At 47.6% G+C, this 18,760-nt stretch overlaps 1 protein-coding gene across 1 annotated transcript in view; it reads right to left on the bottom strand.

The window, feature by feature from the left end:
• Nucleotides 1–3,875: 3,875 nt before the first annotated feature.
• Nucleotides 3,876–18,760, bottom strand: part of NBL1 (NBL1, DAN family BMP antagonist) — a 27,323-nt gene continuing 12,438 nt past the window's right edge. Inside the window, exons 2-4 of the mRNA XM_089667062.1 lie at nucleotides 8,406–8,587; nucleotides 7,834–7,945; nucleotides 3,876–6,169 (exon numbers count right to left, since the gene is read on the bottom strand). Coding sequence (XP_089523188.1) covers nucleotides 5,927–6,169; nucleotides 7,834–7,945; nucleotides 8,406–8,575 — 525 coding nt within the window. The 5' untranslated portion in view covers nucleotides 8,576–8,587 and the 3' untranslated portion in view covers nucleotides 3,876–5,926. The remainder of the gene's footprint in view (nucleotides 6,170–7,833; nucleotides 7,946–8,405; nucleotides 8,588–18,760) is intronic.

Raw genomic sequence — 18,760 nt, 5'->3', positions numbered from 1 at the left:
CCTGCTGGACATGTTTGGTGTTGCAGTTAGGGTCAGTTGTGATTGGTGACACCTGCTGGACATGTTTGGTGTTGCAGTCAGGGTCAGTTGTGATTGGTGACACCTGCTGGGCATGTTCGGTGTTGCAGTTAGGGTCAGTTGTGATTGGTAACACCTGCTGGGCATGTTCGGTTTTGCAGTCAGGGTCATTTGTGTTTAGTGACACCTGCTGGACATGTTCGGTGTTGCAGTCAGGGTCAGTTGTGATTGGTGACACCTGCTGGACATGTTTGGTGTTGCAGTCAGGGTCAGTTGTGATTGGTGACACCTGCTGGGCATGTTCGGTGTTGCAGTCAGGGTCATTAATGGTTGGTGACACCTGCTGGACATGTTCGGTGTTGCAGTCAGGGTCATTTGTGTTTAGTGACACCTGCTGGACATGTTCGGTGTTGCAGTCAGGGTCATTTGTGTTTAGTGACACCTGCTGGGCATGTTCGGTGTTGCAGTCAGGGTCATTTAGGGTTGGTGACACCTGCTGGACATGCTCGGTGTTGCAGTCAGGGTCATTTAGGGTTGGTGACACCTGCTGGACATGCTCGGTGTTGCAGTCAGGGTCATTTAGGGTTGGTGACACCTGCTGGACATGTTCGGTGTTGCAGTCAGGGTCATTTATGGTTGGTAACACCTGCTGGACATGCTCGGTGTTGCAGTCAGGGTCATTTAAGCTCGAAAGAGCAGGGCCCTCGATCCCCTTATGTTTTGCATTGTATTGGTATTGTTCTGTCACATGTTCTGTCCCCCTTTGTAATTTACAGCGCTGAGCGAACTATTGGCACTTTATAATAATAATAATTTATGGTTGGTGACACCTGCTGGACATGTTCGGTGTTGCAGTCAGGGTCAGTTGTGATTGGTGACACCTGCTGGACATGTTCGGTGTTGCAATCAGGGTCATTTATGGTTGGTGACACCTGCTGGACATGCCCGGTGTTGCAGTCAGGGTCAGTTGTGATTGGTGACACCTGCTTTACATGTTCGGTGTTGCAATCAGGGTCATTTATGGTTGGTGACACCTGCTGGACATACTCAGTGTTTCTGGCAGGGTGTTTAATGTTAGAGGAAGTCTAAATTTTACTGAGAAAACAAGGTGACTGCCATTGGTGACCTCCTCTCTCTGGTTGCCATGTTGGTCCAGAGGCTTCAACAGTCACTGACCCAAAAAACTGAGTGATGACATCATTCTGTCATTGTTGGCAGTTGGCGTCTCGGAGAGTGCCGGGACTGGAGGCAGCCAGCAGAGTTTCCATGGTTGTCAGTCAGACAGACCCTGTCCAGCGAACTTGCAGTGCGATCCGAGAACAGTAAAGCACAGTCACCATGAAGAACATACAGCATGCAGAACGAGCAGAGGTTTCCACCCTACATGGCACACCGAGTTCAACATGAACACACATGGTTGCGATGATTTCTAGGAAGCCGGTCTATTCCACAAACAAAACAGCAACAGGAGAGTGTGTGCGTCTCAGACTGACCACACACTGTACAATCTGATTGTACAATCTCCTTTAGCTCTACCATCAACTATGTAGTACAAAGACCTGGCGACACCTGCTGGAAATGTTTGATATTGCGGTCAGGGTCATTTGACTCACAAGGTGAGAAGTTCGGTTTTGAAAGGATTGTTTAGGTTTGTCCTCATATTACAAGGTACGGGAGATTGTACAATCGGGATTGTATAGTATATGGCCAGCTTCATTCTGATCAAACGCTATACGACCTGACCTCCTTTAGAGTCACCAAAACGATGTAATAGAAGGACAAAGCTAATATCAAAACAGGCCGGTCCTTGTTCTGCGGAGTTCCCTGCTACCCATCCTGCGGCACTTTTTTTTTTTTTTAACTTGGCCCCTGCAGACACTAATCTTTGTTTCCCGATTGCCACATCTGCAGTCTCTGGCCGTCTCCTGTACTATGACTTCAGTCTCTAAAATGTTATGTGTGGCCCTTTGGGAATGTCAGGGGCCACATCTGAGGCCTCCCATATGAAGAGAGTTGACCGCCACATTGTATAGTGTAGCCAGCACCATACACTATACAACCTGATTGTACAATCTCCTGCAGCTGCACCTACAACTGTGCAGTGTGAACACCTGATTGGACACAAATGGGACTGATGAGGCAGACCCTGAACCAAGGCTCACATCTGTTTGTGTGGGGAACCCCCCTCGTGTTTCTCATATTTAGGGCGACCCAATGAAATGGATTGCCCTGCCCACAACACGCGCATGCAAAGGTACAAGCACAGATCTGAGCCTAAAGAAGATTGTACAATCAAATGGTGCTGTGTATGGTCAGCGTCAGTCTGTGGCTTCTAATGAAATGTGAAAACTTTACAATCGGTAACCAAAAAGATTAAGATTGAAACGAAAGTGAACTTTGCAGCAGAAGAGCCCCTCTGTACCCCCCCATGGGCCCCTACCTGGCCCCTGAGCTCTCCCCCCGTGGGCTCCTACCTGGCTCCTGAGCTCCCCCCATGAGCCTCTACCTGGCCCCTGAGCTCTCCCCCCATGGGCCCCTAAGCTCTCCCCCTTGTGAGCCCCTACCTGGCCCCTGAGTGTTCCCCCACCCCGTGAGCCCCTACCTGGCCCTTGAGCTCTCCCCCCCGTGGGCCCCTACCTTGCCCCGTGCTCTCCCCCCCATGGGTGGACCCCTAAGCTCTCCCTCCCCATGAGCCCCTAAGCTCTCCCCCCCCCATGGGCCCCTACCTGGCCCCTGAGCTCTCCCCGCCATAGGTCCCTACCTGGCCCCTGAGCTCTCCTCCCCATAGGTCCCTACCTGGCCCCTGAGCTCTCCTCCCCATAGGTCCCTACCTGGCCCCTGAACTCTCCTCCCCATAGGTCCCTACCTGGCCCCTGAGCTCTCCTCCCCATAGGTCCCTACCTGGCCCCTTAGCTCTCCCCCCCATAGGTCCCTACCTGGCCCCTGAGCTCTCCCCCCCATAGGTCCCTACCTGGCCCCTGAGCTCTCACCCCCATGAGCCCCTACCTCGCCCCTGAGCTCTTCTAACCATAAGTCCCTACCTGGCCCCTGAGCTCTCCCCCCCCATAGGTCCCTACCTGGCCCCTGAACTCTCCTCCATGGGTTCATCATTGCATTTCCCCTCCTCCACCCAGCTCATTAATGACTGAGAGATTTAACCCCTTGCTGGCCACCGCCTCGTTAAAGTATTTTTGGGCGGAGTGGAGAGGTGTTAGACCCTCAAGTTGTTTTTTTTTTGCTGTCTGTGGCCCCCGTTGGGGAGATTCGCCCGCTCTCTCTATATGCCTCGATTACCATTGTAACCAAAAGTGAAAGAAAATCCCAAATTTTGGGTTGTCCCCAGAACAGGAACAGAGGGGAAATCTTCCAATGGGGTCACTAGTTCTGGTGACAGCCAGGGATTTGCCCTCATTTCATGTTTTGGCTCTAGGACAGGAAGTGAAGTCTCCCCAAGGGGACGCAGATGGGGGAAAAAAAAAACAACAAGGGCTATAGCAGTTGGCGGGAGTCCAATGGGAATCCACAACCCAACATGACCCGCCATGACCTACCATGACCCACCACGACCTACCATGACCTACCATAACCCACCACGACCCACCACAACCCACCATGACCCGCCATGACCCACCATGACCCACCATGGCCCACCATGACCCAACATGACCTACCACAACCCACCATGACCCGCCATTACCCACCACAACCCGCCACGACCCACCATGACCCGCCATGACCCACCACGACCCGCCATGACCCACCACAACCCGCCATGACCCACCACGACCCACCATGACCCGCCATGACCCACCATGACCCAACAGGTCTCGCCTATCACCACAAACACTCAACGCAGCCAAGTGCTCATGTTTATTCTTTTGGAATAACAAAGAGAAATCCGTCTGGGTCGGAGGGGTGACAATCTATTGGAGGCGCTTCTGTGCTGCAGATCCGCAGACACAGCCAGGAACATCCATGGAAGTGGTATACAGTATATATATATATATATATATATACACGTCTCTTCTCAGCAGCTGCAGTGGCAGCGGCGGTGTACAAAACAGATCAGTTCCCAAAAAAGCGGTGAAATATGTCATTCGGTCTGTGTGCAGTTCCTTCTATCGGCCTGTGGGTGTGGGTGGCGCTGTGGTTGGGGATTTGCCAGATGATCCCTCCATTCTTCAAGCAGTACGATGTATCGGGGGGGGGGGGGGGGAAGACGATTACTTCCAATATCAGGAAATATTTCGTTTTTTGCCTTTTCACAACCGGAGGGGGGAAGAAAGTTCCTGCAAAAATTTAAAGGGGATCTCCACCTTCAGAAAACATTATTGGGTCTATAGATGCATTCTTGCAACCTCTACTACAAAGCTCGGGAACCTGCAGCCGGTGTGTTCCCTGGTTCTAGCTCCGCCCCTCTCTGTGCCCGGGAAACTGCAGCCGGTGCGTTTCATGGTTCTAGCTCCGCCCCTCTCTGAGCCCGGGAAACTGCAGCCAGCATGTTTCCTGGGTCTAGCTCCACCCCTCTCTGAGCTCGGGAAACTGCAGCCTGTGTGTTCCCTGGTTCTAGCCCCGCCCCTCTCTGAGCCCAGGAAACTGCAGCCAGTGTTTCCTGGTTGTAGCTCCGCCCCTCTCTAAGCGTGGGAAACTGCAGCCGGTGCATTCCCTGGTTCTAGCTCCGCCCAGGGGCGGACTGACAACTCATGGGGCCCCCGGGCAATAGGGGATCATGGGGCCCCCGTGTCCTTGCCCAAACTCAAAAAAGCCTATGAAAAAGGTACCAGGGGCATCTCATGGGGCCCCCTACTGACCTCGGGCCCTCGGGCAGTGTCCGAGTTTCCAAATGGTCAGTCTGCCCCTGGCTCCGCCCCTCTCTGAGCCTGGGAAACTGCAGCCGGTGTGTTCCCTGGTTCTAGCTCCGCCCCTCTCTGAACCAAAGAAATTGCAGCCAGTGGGTTCCCTGGTTCTAGCTCCGCCCCTCTCTGAGCCCGGGAAACTGCAGCCGGTGGGTTCCCTTGTTATAGATCCGCCCCTCTCTGAGCTCAGGAAACTAAGGCCAGTCTGTTCCCTGGTTATAGCTCCGCCCTTCTTCTTAGGAGTACCAATAGGACAACCCCTGAGGTCCAGCACTACCTATCCACTTCCCGATGGTCACATTAAACTCATTGATCAGGCAGGAAATATGGAACCTGAAGCGTTCTGAAGGACTCAATGGTGGACGGACTGGGCCCAACCTTCCTTATTGGCCTACAACTGCAATGGGCAACCGTGCCAGCCAATTGTGAGGCCAGAAGTGGAAGGGGGGGGGGCAACCTTGAACCCTCAGCCATAGGAGCATTGGGACATTTTCATACTAGGACATCTCTATACACCCGTCTGATGTTTCCAACTTGTTGACCTCAAAACCACCCAATGCAGCGCTTGTCACCTGACTTTCCAACTGTCCTTTAGGTGGAGCTCCCCTTCAACCCCTGATTGGTGCAAGTGGCAGAGTCACGCCATCATCTGATTGGCGTAACCGATTGGCACGAAGCGTCAATGTCATGATGCCTCGTATCATAGGTGAGGTCTTGGCGGGCGCCATGGCAGTTGGGGGGACGATGGCGCAACCAACAGAAAATTCTGCACAAAGAACTGACCGATATCCTCGTTATCTGCTGTGATGGGGGATGGGAAGGAATTTGGACCAATGTTTATCCTTTCATTTGTGGGGGGCGGGGGCCCTTCTGACTCTTTGTGTCTCACTGGGGGGGGGGGGGGGCCCTTCTGACTCTCCGACATGGAAAAAGTTTCTTTGTGGCCTACAAGATTTGACGTGTTGCAGTCTTTGTGGAATGTTGGCGCCGGTTGGCCATGGCGGAGCACCCAACGCATGGGGGGTGCAAGTCTTTTGAGCTTGGCGGGCGGCTCACTCTTCGCTCTCGCCTTCGCGTTGGGCCGTGGGGGGCGTCTCCTCTTCCTGGTGGTGCTGGTGGCGCCCAATGTTCTCGGCGGGTGAGAGAGTCTCCTCTGCCGTGTTCAGGTAAACGTTAAACATGGCGCTCTCCTGGCTGAGCTCCTTCCCGCAGGACTGGCAGCTGCAACGTAGAATCTTCTCCACCAGCTTGTCCACCCGTGGCACCTCCTCGTTCCCGGGGCACTCCAGGGTCACCTGCAGAGCGAGGGAGGGGCGAGAGGACGGTGAGATGGTGGGTGTACGGGGAACCCCTCCCCCTTATGTATGAAGATTCAGGACATCCCTCCCTACACCTTTATGTATGAAGATTTAAGACACGCCCCTTATGTATGAAGATTTAGGACATCCCTCCCCACACCTTTATGTATGAAGATTTAAGACACGCCCCCGTATGTATGAAGACTTAGGACATCCTTCCCCACACCTTTATGTATGAAGATTTAGGACACGCCCCCTTATGTATGAAGATTTAGGACATCCTTCCCCTCACCTTTATGTATGAAGATTTAAGACACGCCCCCTTATGTATGAAGATTTAGGACATCGTTCCCCACACCTTTATGTACGAAGATTTAAGACACGCCCCTTATGTATGAAGACTTAGGACATCCTTCCCCACACCTTTATGTATGAAGATTTAAGACACGCCCCCTTATGTATGAAGATTTAGGACATCCTTCCCCACACCTTTATATATGAAGATTTAAGACATGCCCCCTTATGTATGAAGATTCAGGACATCCCTTCCCACACCTTTATGTATGAAGATTTAAGACACGCCCCCGTATGTATGAAGACTTAGGACATCCTTCCCCACACCTTTATGTATGAAGATTTAAGACACGCCCCCTTATGTATGAAGATTTAGGACATCCCTCCCCACACCTTTATGTATGAAGATTTAAGACACGCCCCTTTATGTATGAAGATTCATGATGCACTTAATAAAGGAATATTTTAGACACCTCCCCTTATGTATAGAGATTTAGGACACACCCCTTATGTGCAAAGATTTAGGACAGTCCCTTTATGTAAAAAAATTTAGGAAATGCCCCTTTTGTACAGTTATGACACGCCCTCTTGTGCACAAATATTTAGGACACACCCCGTTATGTACAAAGATTTAGGATGGCCCCTTATATGCAAAGATTGAGGACACGCCCCTTTTGTACAAAGATTTATGACACGCCCTCTTATGTATAAAAAATGTATAGACTTAAGGGGGCGTGTCCTAAATCTTTGTATATAAGGGGGTGTGTCTTACATTTTTGTACATAAGAGCGCATCATAAATCTTTGTACAAAAGAGGTGTGTCCTCAATCTTTGTACATAAGGGGGCGTGCCCTAAATATTTGTACATAAAGGGGCTTGTCCTCAATCTGCATAAGGGGACATGTCCTAAATATTTACGCATTAGGAGGCGGGTCCCAAATCTTTGTAAATAAGGAGGCCTTCCTATGTACAAAGATTTAGGACACGCCCCATAATGTGCAAAGATTTAGGACATGCCGACCTTATGCAGATTGAGGACACGCCCCTTTATGTACAAATATTTAGGGCATGCCCTCTTATGTACAAAGATTGAGGACACGCCCCTTTATGTACAAAGAATGATGACACGCCCCTTTATGTACAAAGATTGAGGACACGCCCCCTTATGCACAGATTGAGGACATGCCCCTTCATATACATATTTAGGACACACCCCTTATGTACAAAGACTTAGGACACCCCCCCCTTACATATGAAGATTCTGGATGTATTTGTAGGACACGATGCAGGAAGGTCGGACACACACAGAGGCGGAGCCCTTGTAACAAGCATGCAGCCAGTGAAGCCGAAGCGGCCATTATACTCACCACGTCCCACATGGACTTGGCCGGCATGCAGGAGTCGCAGTGCACGAGCGACTCGGTGGACTGCGGGAAGGTGTTGGGGACGCTGTAGCTGAAGCACTGTCCCAGACACGCCCTGAAATCAGACAAATCCCATCAATACACCGACTGCAGACCGCACGGGCCATACACCCTCCAATCTGATTGTACGATCTCCGGATTGGATAGGGAAGGGACGGATCGCTCAGACAAGCTGTAGATTGTACAATCAGATTGTGATGTGTGTATAAACCACCCGCAGACACAACGATTGGTGTGAGCGGCACGTACGTTCATCTAACGCTGGCCACACATCTTACAATCTGATTGTACAATCCGAGTCAGGCAAAACCGTGTCATGTGAGGGCCCGTCTGCAGAGCCCACCCAAATTGTATCGACCCGAGGAGCAGTTCTGGAGGAGATTGTAATGTATGTGGGCAGATGAAAGTCAGAACCGACTGCCACCCAATCCGGGGGCCCCGGCACCCCTCCCCCCCCCGTGGTGTGAATCCACAGCAGATCGTACAATCGGATTGGAAGGTCGGTGGCGTCTCACCTGTTCTGGATGGACTTGGATTCGCAGCCGCTGTGGCCGACGATCTGGGTGATGTTTTTGGCCTCACACCAGGCGCTCTTATCCGGGAAAAGGGCCAGCCGGTTAATCGGGGGCGGAGCTGCGAATATCGCCAGAGGAAGCAGGAAGCCAATCAGGAACCAGACCATCATCGTCACCTACAACTGGGAGGAAACCGAATCTGTTATGAGAACGGGCGACATCTACCATCACAGACAACATTGAACATGACATTGAAGCATTTCCTCAGTCTCCCCTCCCCCAGTGATCAGACTGTACATTGTAACTTTGTAGAAGGAGGAGGGGGCATTTCCTCAGTCTCCCCTCCCCCAGTGATCAGCCAGGGGCTGATCTGTGTCAGACATTTGTGAACACAGCCAGGCAGTGCACAGGCACCAGGATTTGGGCCTAGATGTGGGACAGGAGAATACAGGGATGGGAAACAGAAGCATAGACCTCAGTGCTGGTTGTCTGGCAGTTCCAGACGTGTCCAGCAGGGGTCGCTGCACCATCACTAAACTCTGCAATCCCTTTGCTGACTTTCAGGCCTAATAGGAAATGATATTTCGGAATCGCTGACCCCGAGTGACCCCACAATGTTCCTCCACCTGACAGGCTGGCAGCCCCGCAGCGCGTGCTTCCAATATCGGACATAAAAGTGCAGCAGGGATGGAGGGAGTCCCCCCCCCCCCCACCAGTCCCGGACAGTGTCAGCCATTCCCAGCCTGGGCCCTGCGTTTCCCCAATTCTGCTCGTTATATATAAGAAAGATAAGATTCAATTTTTTTTTCACAATGGAGGAATTCTCCAGTATAATGAAGGGACCAATACTAATGATTGAATAAATATTATTATTACATCATTTTACATTTAACATAATATATATAAAATAATAATAAAAAAAAACTAATATTAGATATAAAATATTATAACAATATATAATATAAATATGAAAAGAATATATAATTATATTATGCATTTTAATAATAATTCATATAATAATTTTATAATGTAATACTAATAATTGAATAGTAAATATAATTTATAATGAGTAAAACAATATAAATCATATTTTAACTCAATAAAATTTTTCCTATATATATATATATTTATTATTTTCATATTGTTATATATTGTTATAATATTTTATATCTAATATTAGTTTTTTTTTAATTATTATTTTATAATAATTAAATAATGTGAATTAAAAAATAATAATAATTAAATAAATAAAAGATATATATATATATATTTTTTTTTTTTTTAAATAATAAATATAATTTAAAATAATAACACTAATAATTGAATACACAATAATAATGATAATATAAGCAATAATGTATTATATATAATACACACTATACACTATATATTTATATATATATATAAATAAAAATAACATTTTTATTTATTTAATTATTATTATTTTTTAATTCAATTGTTATAATATATATATATTTGTGTCCAAAATACTAGCAGTCAGACATCACTAACCGGATCAATCACTGTTTTTGGTGGAAATGATATTTCTACATGGCAAATAATTTCCTAGCCGGTGTAGTAGAGTAATAGAAATCCAACAGACCCGACAGTCATGACATGCATGCTGCTGATTCTGTGTCATTGAATCACTCATTGAAAGGGGCGTGTTCACAATAATCGCAGTGTGGAGTTCTATTAGTGAGGTCATTCATTCTTTGATAAACAGGTGGCAATGATTGCCCTTATTTAAGGAAGGAAGGCAGCAAATGTTGGACATGCTGGTTACAGTGCATTTCTCTCTGACATTCTGAGGAAAATGGGTCGTTCCAGACATTGTTCAGAAGAACAGCGTACCTGGATTAAAAAGTTGATTGGAGAGGAGAACATATAAAGAAGTGCAGAAAATGATCGGCTGCTCAGCTAAAATGATGGCAAATGCTTTAAAATGGCAACCAAAACCTGAAAGACGCGGAAGAAAGCGAAAAACTACCATTGGAATGGATAGAAGAATAGCCAAAATGGGGCGGACTCAGCCAACAATCAGCTCCAGGAAGATGAAAGAAGGTGTGACGTTCCCTGTGAGGACTCAGCCAACAATCAGCTCCAGGAAGATGAAAGAAGGTGTGACGTTCCCTGTGAGGACTCAGCCAACAATCAGCTCCAGGAAGATGAAAGAAGGTGTGACGTTCCCTGTGAGGACTGTTACAATTAGAAGACGTCGATGTGAAGCCAAGCTATCTGCAAGAAGTCCCCGCAAAGTCCCACTGTTGGGAAAAAGACGTGTGCTGAAGAGGTTACAATCTGCCAAAGAGCACATTGACCGGCCTAAAGAGAAATGGCGCAACATTTTGTGGACTGATGAAAGTAAGATTGTTCTTTTTGGGTCTAGTGGGCGGAGACAGTTTGTCAGACGACCCCCAAACACTGAATTCAAGCCACAGTACACTGTGAAGACCGTGAAGCATGGTGGTGCAAGCATCATGATATGGGGATGTTTCTCATACTACGGTGTTGGGCCTATTTATCGCATACCAGGGATCATGGATCAGTTTGAATCCATCAGAATACTTGAAGAGGTCATGCTGCCTTATGCTGAAGAGGAAATGCCCTTGAAATGGGTGTTCCAACAAGACAACGACCCCAAACACACCAGTAAACGGGCAACATCTTGGTTCCAGACCAACAAGATGGACGTTATGGAGTGGCCAGCCCAATCCCCGGATCTTCATCCAATAGAAAACTTGTGGGGTGACATCAAAAATGCCGTTTCTGAGGCAAAACCAAGAAATAGAGAAGAACTGTGGAATGTGGTCCAATCATCCTGGGCTGGAATACCTGATCACAGGGGCCAGAAGTTGGGGGACTCCATGCAACACAGATGTACAGCAGTTCTCAGAAACAGTGCGACTACAACCAAATATTCATGAAGTCATTCAAAGGAAAGCAAAATCTTCAAACATTTCTCAGTTTATATAGTGAATGTTGGAGTTTGTAAAGAAGAATACAAACACGGCCATTTTTTTTTGAACCGTCTAATATTCACTTTTCTTCCATTTTTTTTAGAGGAACAACACAAATTTGATGTATTTTCTTCATGTTGTGATTTGGAATAGAATGTGTCGTGTTCCCAATGCATTTGTGTGGATGGAAATAAAAGGATTAGAAGGATTTGCAGCTTTAGTCACTTTTTTCATCACTGATATTATTTTGAACACAAATTATATTATATATATATATGAAAAATTATTATTATTATTATTATTTTTTACACACATTTCCTTGTGTCCCGACCAGACGAGGGTCACGCTGTGTATTTGTATATATTTTATAATATATTGCTAAAGATAAATGATTTTATATTTTATATTATTTTATTTATTTTATTAATTTCTTCATTTTATTTCAATCCTGATTTAATTATTTATTGGATTATTTGATGCAACTAACTTGATTGAATCAAATTAAAAAAAAAAACAAAAACGATTTTGTTGCGTCGGTCGGCCGCCTCAAAACGACAGTCACTTCCCTTTATTTGAACCAATACCTGGGTGCGTGTTAGGGAACCAATCGTAATGGCGATCGATCAAATGCCTGGAAGTGACATTGATAACCGATCGAGCAAATGACCGGAAGTGACATTAATAACCGATCGATCAAATGACCGGAAGTGACATTGATAACCGATCGAGCAAATGACCGGAAGTCACATTGATAACCAATCGATCAAATGACCGGAAGCAACATTGATAACCGATCGAACAAATGACCGGAAGTGACATTGATAACCGATCGAACAAATGACCGGAAGTCACATTGATAACCAATCGATCAAATGACCGGAAGCAACATTGATAACCGATCGATCAAATGACCGGAAGCGACATTGATAACCGATCGATCAAATGCCTGGAAGTGACATTGATAACCGATCGATCAAATGACCGGAAGTGACATTGATAACCGATCGATCAAATGCCCGGAAGTGACATTGATAACCAATCGAGCAAATGACCGGAAGTGACATTAATAACCGATCGATCAAATGACCGGAAGTCACATTGATAACCGATCGATCAAATGACCGGAAGCAACATTGATAACCGATCGATCAAATGACCGGAAGCGACATTGATAAACGATCGATCAAATGACCGGAAGTCACATTGATAACCAATCGATCAAATGACCGGAAGCAACATTGATAACTGATCGATCAAATGCCCGGAAGTGACATTGATAACCGATCGATCAAATGACCGGAAGTGACATTGATAACCGATCGATCAAATGCCCAGAAGTGACATTGATAACCGATCGAGCAAATGACCGGAAGTGACATTGATAACCGATCGATCAAATGACCGGAAGTGACATTGATAACCGATCGATCAAATGCCTGGAAGTGACATTGATAACCGATCGAGCAAATGACCGGAAGTGACATTAATAACCGATCGATCAAATGACCGGAAGTCACATTAATAACCGATCGATCAAATGACCGGAAGCGACATTGATAACCGATCGATCAAATGACCGGAAGCGACATTGATAACCGATCGATCAAATGACCGGAAGTGACATTGATAACCGATCGATCAAATGCCTGGAAGTGAAATTGATAACCGATTGATCAAATGACCGGAACTGACATTGATAACCGATCGATCAAATGACTGGAAGTGACATTGATAAGCGATCGATCAAATGACCTGAAGTGACATTGATAACCAATCGATCAAATGACCGGAAGTGACATTGATAACCGATCGATCACATTTTTTTGATTGTTATTTTAGGCTGATCGCAAGCGTGGAACAATGGAGCTTGCATGTCGTAATATTTCGATCGGCTTCGTTTGCGCTCACACGTTCTCTAGGTTGGTCGCAGATCCGAGACGCGCGTGGTCACCTTCGGGGTTGCAGGGAGCTTCCTGCTGCGAAGTCGGAGACTGAAGGCAAACACTGATTTTCCACTGCTGGCTACTTGGCGATGGCAGGGGGAGCGGAAGGTTTCGCAATGTCCTGCGTCGCTGTGATAGGCTGGAGGCGCCCCTATGAGTATCGGGGGAAGGTATGTGAAGATCGCGGCGTCCTCCATCGGTGTCGGGGATAATGTTCAGGTTGGGAGACAGCCGGATGTGTGCCTGTAAATTACCTGCAAATTCACCGTCAAGTACAGACAGCTTCCAGCGCGGCTCGCCCGCCGTGCACGCAGGAATGTGCCGCAGGCGTGGAATCCGCCCTCTCTGTCTCCCGGGCGCGGCGCAACGCTTAACCCCTTCCAGGGAGGCGGAGAATCCACAACTCTGCTCAGCCAGTCGTGTGATCCGCACACCTCTGCCAGACTGCACAGCCAGGAAGGTGACGCCGCCATCACGTGGCGCCATTCATCGCAGGCCGCAGCCTGAGGGCCACGTATTCCTCTAACTGGAACCCAAACCATCTTAGAAAAAATTGCAACCAGGGCAAAAGTACACCCATTTATGTCAAAGGTCGGTGTTATCGATGCCCCGCACAAAGGTCACAAAGGTCTGGCATCCCCAGCAGTGGCCCCGTGGCACCGGGAGTCTCAACAATGTCTCCGGTGCGCTCCCCCCCCCCCCCCAGAGCTCGCATGTCTGGTCTTCATATCTGCAGAACAGAAGCGGGTGAGGATCCTCCTTGCAGGGGGGGAAAAACACCAACAAGAACCAGGAAAAGCCCCACTACAGCCCCCTAGGGGCCACTTCACACCATAGCAGGCGCATTCACACGTGTGTGTTCCACGCGGAGCGTTTCTGAAACCAATTCATCTTAATGGGATGCGAAATGCGTGAGTATGCGCAAAAAGTACAGCAAGCGCGACCAAACCGCGTGGTTCTGATGTGCTCGGAGCGTCACTAACAATAAATGGCCCCCGCGCGCGTCTAAAGAGGGCGGAGCGTTCCCCGTGCACTGTGGGAGATGCGTTTCCTGCGGTGCGAGTGGTGCGCATAGGCTCTAGGGCCCCAACCAAACCGCCACGTTGTGCGATCGCGCACTTTTTCACGTAACGCGCATAGGACAGCCGATCCATTCGACGCAACAAATGCGCCGAAGAAGCCCCTGCACCTATTTTTGGCGTGTTTGGGGCGCCGTTAATAATTTAACGGCACCGCACGCGCGTTGCGTTTTGGTGGCTGAAAACACGCGTGGGTTTGTTCAATGCGTTCGGAGCGTCATTGACGAATAATAGTACCCACGCGTCTAAAGAGGGCGGAGCGTTCCCCGTGCGGTGTGGAAGATGCATTTCCTGCGCCGCAAGTGGCGTGAATAGGCGCTAGGGCCCCGTTGAAACCTCCACGTTGCACGATCGCGCATTTTTTTCACGCAACGCGCATAGGGCAGCCATACCGTCGGAAGCATCGCAACATTCGTTTTTTGTGCATTCCATAAGCGTGCGAAGAAACACGCAGATGTGGGTGGAGCCTTAAGCCGACTCCGCCCGGTCAATGATTCCGACATCCCATTGAAGCTCCCACCTCGGCTCTTTGCCTAGCATGGCGCCATGTGACATGAGGCTGCAGCACCGTCTGAGCAGGATGGGGGTATTTCTTTTTTTTTTTTTTTGTGTGAAAAAGGCAGCCAACTTGAACTTCTCTCCCCTCCATCCAAAACTAAAAAAAAAAAAAAAAAAAAGATGCAGCAAGACAAAAATACAAAAAAATAAAACAACAAAAACAACAAAAAAACCAACAAAAATAAAACAACAAAAAACAAAACAAAAATAAAACAACAAAAACAAAAAAACAACAAAAAACAACAACAAAAACGCCAAAAAAAAACAAAAAAACACCAACAATAAAAAAAACAACAAAAAAACAACAAAAAAAAATACCAACCAAAAAAAAAAACAAAAAACAAACCTCCCAAAAAAAACAACAATAAAAAACAAACAAAAAACAACAAAAAAACCCCCAAAAAAACAAAAAAAATTGGAGCTGGAGTCGGGCTTTGCTGTCGGCGGTGGGAGACTTTCGCGGTGGCGGCGGCCAAGGCGATTATTACTAGCGGCACTCAACGGCGCAGCATGACTAACAGAAAGTGAATTGTTACCAGAAACAAAGATGGCTGACATATCCCCCCCCGACGCCCCCCGGCAGGACACGTGCGCTGCATTACAGCGCTGGGCTCACACTTTCCGCTCTTTATATTGGTGAAAAGGGGAAAAAAACAGGTGGAGCGACTCCGGAGGGAGCGCCGGTAATGGGAAACAATTTAACTGCTCCCACAGCGAGAGTTTAGGGAAGCGCAAGGCCAGCGAGGGCGGGGGGGGGGGGGGGGGGGAGGGGGAGGCCGCGGATCAAGAAGACGGAATGTAACATCTGTGTGCGACAAGAGACGCGCAGAGCGTGATGGGAAACATCCTGCGGGGTCACCGAGCAAAGCGCGATCCGTACGGCCGGCCGCGGGGCCCATTCACACCAACCAACACACCAGGATTTTTAGCATTTTTTTAAAAGCGTTGCATTGCAATATAATGCGGCGCGATGTGTGTTCTGCGTGCGTGATACACGCGTGTGCTCCCTGCAGGGCCCTGGGAAATACGGACACGTGACTTGGAAAACGTACCATGTAAAAGGCATGTTGGGTTTCTCCTGTGCTTTCTATGTGTTATAATGTCTGCTTTTTTTTACCAACATACACAAAAGGCGCAGCAAGACAGAAAAAAACCCCTAAAAAAAAAAAACGCAGCAAGAGAAAAAAAACAAAAAAAAAAAAAACCCAAAAAAAGATGCAGTAAGCCAAAAACAAAAATAGACACAGCAAGTGAAAAAGAAATAAAAAAACACACAGCAAGACAAAAAAAACAAAAATGGACACAGCAAGTAAAAAAACAAAAACAAAAAAAAGACACAGCCAGCCAAAAAAAAAAAAACAAAAACAGTAAAAAAAGAAAGATGCAGCGAGCCAAAAAACCCCCCCCTAAAAAAAAAAACACGCATCAAGACAAAAAAACTACAACAAAAAGATGCAGCAAGAAAAAAAAATCCAAAGACAAAAATTAGACACAGCAAAGTGAAAAAGAAACCGAAAAAACACACAGCCAAAAAAAAACAAAACAAAAAACTAAAAAAACGCAGCAAGCCAAAAAAACAAAAATGGACACAGCAAGTAAAAAAACAAAAACAAAAAAAAGGCACAGCAAGCCAAAAAAAAAAAAAAAAACAGAAAAAAAAAAGATGCAAGACAAGAAAAAAAAACAAAAACAGAAAAAAAGATGCAGCAACCAAAAAGACAGATGCAGCAAGCCCCCCAAAAAACACTAAAAAAAAACGGGTATCAAGACAAAAAAACTACAACAAAAAGATGCAGCAAGACAAAAAAACTAAAACAAAAAAAAGACAAAAAAAGACGCAGTAAACCAAAAACAAAAATGGACACAGCAAGTGAAAAAACAAAAACAAAAAAAAGGCACAGCAAGCCAAGAAAACAAAACACAAAAACAGAAAAAAAAGACGCAGCAACCTAAAAAAATAAAAAAATAAAATAGAGACAGCAAGCCAAAAAAACAAAAGAGAAAACAACCCACAAAACAATTAAAAAAACAAAACAAAAACGCAGCAAGCCAAAAAAACCCCCAAAAAATAAGACGCAGCAAGTAAAAAATAAAAAGATCCAAAAAAAGACCCAGAAAGACGAAAAATACAAAACGAAAACAAAAAATAGATGCAGCAAGTCAAATTGGTAAAAAACGCGCCGCACCTCCCTGTAACGCAGCACGCGTGGGTTTGTTCGATGCGTCGCGAGCGGCACGAACAGCCACCAGGGCCCCGTTGAAACCTCCATGTTTCGCGATCGCGCATTTTTTTCACGTAACGTGCATAGGGCAGCCATACCGTCTGACGCATCAAACGCGCCAAAGAAGCCCCCGCACCTGTTTTGGGCGTTTTCTGCCCGTGTATGGGGCGTCCTTAATAATTGAATGGTACCCTAGGGCCCCATCCACACCGGCACTTTGCGCGATCGCGAAATTGTTCACGTAACACGCATAGGGCAACCGATCCATTTGACGCAACAAACGCGCCAAAGAAGCCCCTGCCCCTGATTTTGGGCGCCCTTAATAATTTAACAGTACCGCGCGCGCGCCGCGTTTTTCCGTGCGTTCTTGGAACCCTCACTTCCTGCCCCGCCCTAGTGTGTCACCCATACAGGAAGTGATGGGAAATCTCCCCAATGAGGTCACATGCAGAAATAAAGTCCCGACTAAAGTAGCTCATGTACCTTTTTTGCCGCGCTGCGCTTTGCTCATTTTCGGCGCATTTTTGCGCGCTGAGAAAACCCGCCATTAGCGATGAACGGCACCGCAACATTCGTTTTTAGTGCATTTAGTGAGCGTGCGACGAAACGCGCAGATGTGAGCCTTAAGCCGACTCCGCCCAATCAATGATTCCGACATCCCCTTGAAGCTACCACCTCGGCTCTTTGCCTAGCATGGTGCCATGTGACATGAGGCTGCAGCACCGTCTGAGCAGGATGGAGGTATTTCTCTTTTTTTTTTTTGGCCTGTGAAAAAGGCAGCCAGTGTGTCCCTCTGGAGTTATCAGAAGCACTGTGAAAATCCTGCTGAATCAGGAGCAGGTTCATCTTCCTGTGTATTGGATACATCTCTTTATCTGTCCCTGGAGGGTATATAAAATGTGAGCGCCGACAGTGTCTGTGGCGCTGATCGCTTTCACATCTGTATCTATAAAAACGACATTTTCGGGGGGAAGGAACGCCATAAATCGGCGAGCTGCGCTGGTGGCGGTGGAGCTGCGCCGGTCCCGGCTTGGGGGGAAGGGGGGGTGATGGACGCTCGGCGATAAGTGATCCCCGACTGCGAGAACAAAAACATCCCATTTATAAGGAAAGCCGAGAGTCCCGCCGGGGCTCATCCCATCTGCCGCAGATTTGCCAGAACACCCCCCCCCCGGGGGCGCCCCGACACTTCCGAAGCCTGCGGATCCGATGACGCACCAAGAGAGGAACTTCGTAGTCCGTTCCTAAAGGCGCCGTTCACACCTGCGCGCTGGCGGAAGGCGTGACGCCACATGCGCGCCGCGCGCTTTCCTTCACCCCAAACAAGACCAGCAGATGCGTGTTTTCACTCGCGGAAAAAAATCGCACAACAAACGCGCTAAGGCGCAGGGTCCCCCGATCCAATAAACGGGCGCGTCGCGGGAAAATGCGCGATCACGAAACGCGCAGATGTGAATGGGGCCTGAAGGCTTTCCCAGTTCACCGATTGGATCCCACGTGTGACAACCTCCATAAACGAGACCCACGGTCAGGCAATGGTTTGAACTCCGACTCTCTGTGACAACCTCCCCGCCTTCATTTCCTGTCCGGGTG

This window comes from Staurois parvus, unplaced genomic scaffold, assembly GCF_062004578.1.
Source record: "Staurois parvus isolate SC_StPar_1 unplaced genomic scaffold, SC_StPar_1.0 ptg002993l, whole genome shotgun sequence".
NCBI classification, from domain to species: Eukaryota; Metazoa; Chordata; class Amphibia; order Anura; family Ranidae; genus Staurois; species Staurois parvus.
The sequence above is the reverse complement of the archived record's forward strand: the minus strand, read 5'-3'. Positions and strand labels throughout refer to the sequence as shown.